Source organism: Lipotes vexillifer, unplaced genomic scaffold (assembly GCF_000442215.2).
Source record: "Lipotes vexillifer unplaced genomic scaffold, Lipotes_vexillifer_v1.1 scaffold120, whole genome shotgun sequence".
NCBI lineage: Eukaryota > Metazoa > Chordata > Mammalia > Artiodactyla > Lipotidae > Lipotes > Lipotes vexillifer.
In genome coordinates this window covers 1963294-1971980 of record NW_006791240.1, presented here as the reverse complement: position 1 = coordinate 1971980, position 8687 = coordinate 1963294, and the positions used below count along the sequence as shown (strand labels likewise).

General features: G+C 33.9%; 1 protein-coding gene across 1 annotated transcript in view; it reads left to right on the top strand.

Annotated features, from left to right (window-relative positions):
• Positions 1-8687, top strand: part of NBEA (neurobeachin) — a 640668-nt gene that overhangs the window by 83481 nt on the left and 548500 nt on the right. The window contains 2 exon segments of the mRNA XM_007464249.1: positions 643-762; positions 2655-2801. Coding sequence (XP_007464311.1) covers positions 643-762; positions 2655-2801 — 267 coding nt within the window.

Below are 8687 nucleotides of genomic sequence, written 5' to 3'. Positions count from 1 at the left end.
TTTGCGGTACGCGGGCCTCTCACTGTTGTGGCCTCTTCCGTTGCGGAGCACAGGCTCCGGATGCGCAGACTCAGCGGCCATGGCTCACGGGCGCAGCCGCTCCGCGGCATGTGGGATCTTCCTGGACTGGGGGCACGAACCCATGTCGCCTGCATCGGCAGGCAGACTCTCAACCACTGCGCCACCAGGGAAGCCCCATCATAATTTTTAATTCTGTATTTGTTTACTTGTCTAATGTATGGCTCTTCCACTGCTCCATAAATTCCAGAAGAGCTTGAACCTATGGTCTGTCTGTAAAAACTGGGTATTTGCAGTGCCTGGCACAATGCAAATGTTATTAAATGAATGAGCATAAATATAATTGTATTTCCACAATTTTTGGATCTTGGTATAGTGGAAGGATGTCAGTCCAGAGCTGAAAGTGTTCTCGCTCCATCTCCATCACACATTTATTCTTTATGAGTCATTTTTTTCACCTGTAAAATGAGAAATGGGAAAGGAAATTTGAAAAAATGCTAGTGGATGATCATTAATATTCATTCAAGCAATTTTTTGTAGTGTGGGATAAATGTTACATGGTTGCTTTTAAACAGTAACAACTAAATATTACATATTGATATCCTAAACTTTTTTTCATTTAAGTGGTACATGATCAGCATTGTCCACATTTACAATCGATGGAGGAACAGTGAAATTCGGTGTTATGTTAATGGACAGCTGGTGTCCTATGGTGATATGGCTTGGCATGTTAACACAAATGATGTAAGTTTTTATTTATCTGTATTTTAATGTATTTGAGTGTTTGATCTATCACTGTTTATAGCATGAATTGAATAATAAAATAGTTTGGTAGAAACAGTAGTTTTACTTTGAAATTTTTTTCGATTAAGTGAACTCTTGGTTTAATTTAGTATAATTAAATTGCTAAAAGATATGATTAATGATACAAAAAAAAAAGGAAAATTGCTTGGCCAAATTATGAAGTATTAGGTCAAAAATATAAATGCAGTATTCTATTCTTTTCAGAATCTCAAGCATTAAAAGTTGTGTCTTATACCTTATTTTGATGGGAAAGCAAGACCTTAAACAGAACGAATAAGTATAACATGTGACTATTATTTACTAGATAAATGGTGATAAATACTGTGGAGAAAAACTAAGTGGGAACAAATATAAAAGTGTAGGTATAGGGAAGGGAGAAGCCAGATGGTCCAGAGATGGTCTTAGTGAGAAGAGTGGAGGGAGAAAGCCATGTGAATATTTGGAGGAAATATCCCATTCAGTGGAAGCAGTGAGTGCAAAAGTTTTGAGGCAGAAGTAGAAAGTTTATCTTGGTTTTTACATTTTTTAAAAGGTTTTTTTTTTTTTAAAGACTCAAATAAAACAAAAATCAAAGAAGAATCTGTGATGAAACAAATTAGGGATTGCAGAGTTTGAAATATTTCCTGTCTGTTCCTTTACAGAAACAGTTTGCTTGTTCTGTCCTAGAAACTCATAGTTGGGTCACAGTCAATAAATATTTATGAGAATGATTTTTTTCAGAATTGGAATATTCACGTGAAATTCTGCTTCATATTTGCCCTCCAAAGGGGACAGTCTTTTCTATTGCAGAGTGATTTTGTTGACTGTCATGACTCTGTAGTCATATTTAAAAAGAGAAAGAGAGAAAAGACTGATTTTTCACTTATTTGCAATAATATTCCAAGAAATGGAGAGGCCTGGACAATAACACATACACACACATACATTATGCAGTCAGTTCTTAATTTCCTATACTTTTAATTAAAGATTGGGTATTTTATGAGGAGTGTCTTTCTTTCTACCTCATTCACAATTTTTTGGTTATTTTACTGAGGCATCAAAGGGATTCCATACATATAATGTCTTGCTTATCATTATTCCAGTGTAGAATAACCTGTGAGGTTGGGAGGACTGAACTGAACAGTGACTGCTTTCACTGGTCTGGATAGGTGGGGCCACGTATTAGGTGAGATTTAAGAAGTAGAGGTGGGAAGGGGTCTTGTTAAGTGTGGTTTCTTAGGTGCTGAACTCCCCAGATGGAGAGCACTGTACCATCTGCTTTAGTCAGCAGATTTTGGTGATTATTGTTTATCTGATTCTGCATAGTTCCTACTCATGTAAGAGAAGGAAGTGATTTTTCTTTGTGTCCTTAACTTAGTGTAGAGGAATAGAGAAATGTATCCATAGTGGATAAATTAGGTAGAATTTTTAAAATTCAGTCCAATGTGTTTATGGTTAAATTTGGAATAGTCATTATGTTGATTCAGATGACTATCTATGGACAATTACAAATAATTAAAGTTTTAAAATTAATTTTACTTTTGTAAATAAATAGTTATAAGCCCTTTTGCTTTTAACTATAGAATTTGGAAAGTTGGTCAGACGATTATTGAGTAGGTGGTTATTGTCTGTTTGCTTTCCCATAAATATGAAACATTTGACTGATTAACTTTCCCTAAAAAATCTTTAGTTGGTTTTTATTATTTAAATACTCCATAGAGTCTTAATTGTTGCTTTCTTCTGTTATTATTGTTATGCTTTATGGTATTCCTGACAATGAAGGCAGGTATCCTTAAATATTTTGTCATTACAAAATAAAACATTTGATTTTTTTTGTGACTTTTTAAAAATAGAGCTATGACAAGTGCTTTCTCGGATCTTCAGAAACTGCTGATGCAAATAGGGTATTCTGTGGTCAACTTGGTGCCGTGTATGTGTTCAGTGAAGCCCTCAACCCTGCACAGATATTTGCAATTCATCAGTTAGGACCTGGATATAAGGTAGTAAAACCATCTTATTATAAATTCTATGGAAAGTTTTAGGTGTGAAATGTGATACAATATAATATATAGTGATAGGCTTTCTTCAATGTGGTTTAAAAGTCATCTCTGTATTTTGGAACCGAGTTATTATTATATGTTTCATTTTGTTTCAAAGGTGCTTTGTCACTTTTTAAGTATTTTCCCTTCATGAACTTCTTTTATTCTTTAGAATGTTTTCTAATGTTGAAGCTGTGGCTTTTCTTGACATAATTCTGAAATAATAAATTTTATAAAACCATATTGCTTAATGTGGTATTTAAAGTCTCAAATTTTGAAATATATAAATTATATTACGAACAATTGAAATGTTAGAAATAAATCAAAAAGAATAGTTAATTATTTAGAAGGAAAATGATGTAAAATATTACATGTAGCTGAAATTATTCAGTTTTAGCTTCTATTCTTGTTTGTCCTTTGCAGTAGGCAAGGAAGTGGGTACAGTAGTGCATATCCTAATTTTGCAAAACTAATTATTTAATGTGATTTATCATATTCTTCTGGTTTTTTGACTTTAAAAACAAAGATATATTTAAGCAAGATATTATGTTCACATATATGAATTAGTTCTTAATGGGCAGTATACCTGGCTGGGGAAATATGTGAGTTTTGTTTAAGTCACATTAGGAATTGTGATATCCCAAGCTGTTTGGAGCTGAGAGAGAATTCTACAGTGTAAGTCAAAGTATTTGTAATTCTGAAGAAGCAAGTGTCTTTCATGTAAGAGTTTTTTTTTTTTTAACTTACTATTTAAATAATCAATGTGAAGATTATGTTATAGAAAAGGAGTACTAAACATTAAAAATATTTCTTCTTTGCCTTTGGATTAACATTTCTTTTTAAATTTTTATGTTCTATATTGGACATATAAGTAACAGTTTGAATTTACCCTTATTAAAAGATATTTCTGTTCCCAGTGATTCTAATAACCATAATAATATTGAATGACAATAGTGCTGTCATTTTTATGTCAAGGTGACAGTATTTGCTGCCATCTTTTGTCCATATCATTTTATTTGTTTTACTATCCCTAGAAATGAATTTGCGCTTGTACAGCCACTTTTTCTTTCATGGGTCCTTTTACTGGGTTTGAGTCCCAGTTCGGCCATGTGTTGGCTTTGCATGGAAATGTTTCTGTAATTCAGATATTTGGGCTAATATGCAACTTGCCTTCCTTTCATACTTCTTTGCCTTGTTCCATATTAATATGTGAAGTTGCTTTCTTCAAGCACTAACAGAGTGATGCTAAGTAGAGTGACAAACCAATGAAATATAAATAAAGGTAGAAAATCAAGAAAATACAGATGTGCAAATCATAAATCCAGTATGATTGCTATAGTGAAATTTCAGAATTGGTGGGAGCTTCTTGGCAGCAAAAAGGAAAAAGGGTTAAACAATAAGCAGTTATATAATTCTCCATTCAGAAAGGAGCAAACATTGTTCTGAACCACTTTGCAAACTTAGCAATTTGTCATATGGCTCTTTCTTATCACATTCTTTTATACCAACAGTGAAAATAAGTAGTAACTCTGTGTCACCTTGTTTGTACACAAGTACCCAAGTGATGAAGAATCTATTCCTTGAATCCTAACATAGACAATAGAGTACCTACGTCAAAGTCAGAACTTTTAAAAGAAAATGCCTCTAAATTTTGGGCATTTCATGAAAATGTATTTCATTAAGATTTGAAAGTTCCCAGTCTGTAGGCATAGCCTGCTGGGCCCCTTATTGTTAATGGAGGTTGACTGTAAGTCCATGGGTGCATGTGTATTTTCTCAACTTGTAAATTTTAAAAGTACAATTACTATCAGGACAGGCACCTGCAAAAATTTTGTCATTAAAAAGTTATTTCTGGAAATTCAGAAAATGAAGGAAAGGTGCAGAGGATGCAAATGAATATCAGACTGTGTTATGACAGGGAAAAAGGCTGAGGTGGTTCACACATTATAGTCTCAATTTTCTTGGTAAAGTAGGAGGCAAGGTCACTTCCCGTGAATGAAGCGATAGTGGGTTACAGTGGAATTTTTAAGGTATGTAGGACATATTAATTAGTTGAAATTTTACAAATGAAGCTTACATCACTAGTTGTTATATAATAACACAGTATTTATATTTTTTGCCTCAAAATCTCTGGAGAAAAGAGACAGCATAAAAAAGTTGTATTGGTCAGACAGTAAGTATTGTCTGTGGTTCTGAGCTTAATGTAGATAGCATGTCAACATCTGGGCTTTAAAATAAATAAAATAAATTAATTCTCCCCCAAATAATGTCTTCAGAATATCTATACTGTGAAGCCTGTCTCAAGTGATTTTGACCTGTGGATCATGAGAGTGCTAAATAATTTTCTTTATGTGGTTTTGAGCAGTGTAACTTGTCAGTGAATATTTTGTATTTGGTTATCTTTGGTAAATGGCAAATGAGGAAAGATATCACTAATCAGTTAAATGACTCATTAGGTTTGGAAGAAATTTGTAAAATACAGACTTTCTCAGTGTAACTTTCTGTAGTATAGTAAAATTTACTCTGAGTTAAGTTGAATTTGGAGCTCCATTTGGTTGGAGTTATTGAATGTTTACAAGATTATGAAGTCATATATAAGGCGGCTTTTTGACATAAACTTGCAAAACAGATTTTAACAAAGTTTAGATATTTCATAATCATTACTAGAGATTTCTTAATTATCAAATAACCTATGTGTCAAGCAATTAGTCTTCATTGCTAGATATTTCAGTATTTAATTTTGTGTTCTGTCTTTCATTCAAGAAAATGATAGCATCATGAGTTTTTAACGGTTTATTATATTAGGATAAAAGCCTAACTGATAAGAGAAAATGTATAAAACAACCTCCAGAACTAAAAATCCACTTTGGAAAATTTCCAAAACTCGTATGGAAGGGAAAGCTCCTAAGAAACTGATATTCCCACAGATAACCTTGTAAAAACTCTGGGCATCATGCTGAAAAAATCCACCTGAGGGCCTTGGCGACTGAATAAAAAGCAGGGATGTTTTAGAGGGGAGTCAAAACATGGAACAAGTGGTCAGCATGGGCTGAGTTTCTCATTTTTCTATTTTGATGTACCAACTTCCCAGCCAGAAAAATTAAGGTAACAAGCACTAGGGCAACCAGCACTACAGGGTGATTAATGGGCCCCCAGAAAAGAGGCAGTCGGAAAAGGGTCTGAATTCTATATTTTAAAAAAACACAGTTAAAATCTATGGCTGACCCATGAAACCATGTATGATCATGACAAACGGATAGTAGATTGTAAATAAGACTTCAGGAACTGAAATTGAGATCTGAGACACCACACATAGAAGGCATGACAATCTGTAATTGTATCGAAACAAGAAAACGACCCCCCAAAACAGAATCATCTGGATTTTTCAGAATATAGTCTCCACAGGATAATATTCAAAATGTCCAGCATATCATCATGAGTAATCACAAATTACTCATCCTATGAAGAGTTAGGAAAATGTGACTTATTCTCAAGGGAAGAGAAAATTGGCACATGCCACCTCCAAGATAACCTAGAATTGTTTAATTATCACATGAAGACTTTAAGGGACTTTTTATAACCAGCAGTGTAAAAAAATTTGCTTGGAATTAAATAACAGGTGAGAATTATCAACCACAAAATAAAAAAATCAAATGGAAAATTTGGAACTAAAAAATATATTTAATGTAAAAAGAGATCCACTGTTTGCTTATTAGCAGAATGGACATGAACGAGAAATAAATGAACTTGGAAATAGACTGAAACATTAGAAGAGAGATAGAAAAGATTGGGGGGAAAGAACTGAAGAGATTTATGGGAAGTCTTGAAATCTAATATGCAAAGAGATGAAATAAAAATTCACATTTGATGGCAAGACAAGAAAAATTTAAACATAAGGTATTTCTCTGCCCTTTGGACTCCTGTCTCCCTTCTGGTGTGCATTGTGCATCTGCATTATGCATTAACCAGACCTCCCCAATGCAGAAATACCTGCTCAACCATAAAGATCAGTTTTTCTCCTTCTATTGCCAGCCATATAACTCCTTAGAAGATAACAATCCTTTATCAATTCTGTAAGGAGTCATGATGACTCACTACTTGCCTTGTACATGAAGACATGTTTGGTGAACTTTATATACAATGCCAGTATATCATTTCCCTTAAAGATAGCAATTGGTGTAGAACAGACTGGAGATACTGGGCCACACCTAATAGAAGTTTTTAGCTTAAATACTTAAGACCTTTTTAATGCTACTACTTATAATACTTGTATTCTGCCTATTTTACAAGATTATTGTTCCTTGTATTACCAAATGTGTTACCGAGCCTCAGATAAAATTAATGATTATTAGGCGACTTGAAATGATTGACCAAATATATAGTCATATGAGATCAATGATGGTAATAGTATAACTCTAGATATGGGAAAAAACAACAAGAGGGAACCATTTCCTGGACCATAACAGACTAGTGAAACAGGAGGTCCACAGGCTTTTGGCTACTGTTAACAGGGCCTAGTCCAGTAACAACATATTGGGTGGCCTGTCAACAAAATCCTCGCCTGATATGGGACTGAGTATTCCTAGCGCCATGGGTCAAATTGGTTAAGAAATGCCTCCCAAACTGAAAAGGAAGGGATTGGAAAATAATGTTTCCCACCATCCAGTTCTACAAGAATCAAGACGTTAGCCACTGCAGTTGCTGACTTTTAATACACCCTGAAAGGAGTTCAGGGCAGAGACTAGGAATGAGACACTCTGTGCTCTGGGAAAACTGGCAGAACTGGCCTTCAGATAGTTTGATATTTTCAGGAGAAGGTTTTATGAACCCAAACTCATACGTTTTCCCATACTTAGAAAAGCACTAAAATTAACTAAAAGTCTGTTCCTCATGACTAGCATCAGCCTTCTACTGAGATATGCATTTGGTTGCATGTACCCTCTTCACCAAAATCTCATATATACTTGACCTTTCCCCCCTTTACCTTTTGGGAGCTGTTCTCAGAACTCACTAAGAGGCTGTCTCCTGGGTTATAATCCTCAAATTTGGCTTGAATAAAAATTTCCACTTCTTTCTCATACGATTATTGATTAATTTTTAATTGAAAAAAGTGAGAGAAGGGGCCAGAAAAAATATTTGAGGAAATAATAGTAGAAACTTTCCCAAATTTGTTGAAAAACTTATATTTATAGACTGAAGGAACTCAGCAAACTCCAAACGAAATAAATTTAAGGAGTACCACAGAAGGCATATTATAGTAAAACTGCAGAAAACCAAAGGAAAGAGAAAATCTTGAAAGCAAGCAGAGAAAAACTAGACATAAATAAGGTAAAGAATGATTTGAGTAACTGCACACTTCTCATTAGAAGGAAGCCATAGAGCTGGAGCAAAACCTGTCAACCCAGAATTTTTCATTCAGTGAATTATATTCTTTAAGTGTTATAAATGGAAATTAAGATAATTTGTTGCTACCAGATGTACATTACAGACTGGAGAAGGAAAGTTGGATCATTAGGAATGAATGAAGACCATTAGGAATGCTAACTGCGTGGGTAAAGATAAAATATCCTTTCTGTTATTTTCTTTAAAATAAACAAAACTGATTAAAGAAAAAATTACTACACTGTCTTTTTGGTTTATAATGTATATAAATGTAATATATATGGCAACTCTAACAGTAGGTTCTGGGGAGGGGATATAAATGGAGCTATATGGTTGCAGACTTTCCATATTTTATAAAGTGTCTGTGATATAATGATATTGACTGAAATTCAATAGCCAAGACAAAAAAATTAACAAATTTTAAATCATTTTCTTTTTTTGAAATGTGTTATTTAATTTCCCTAC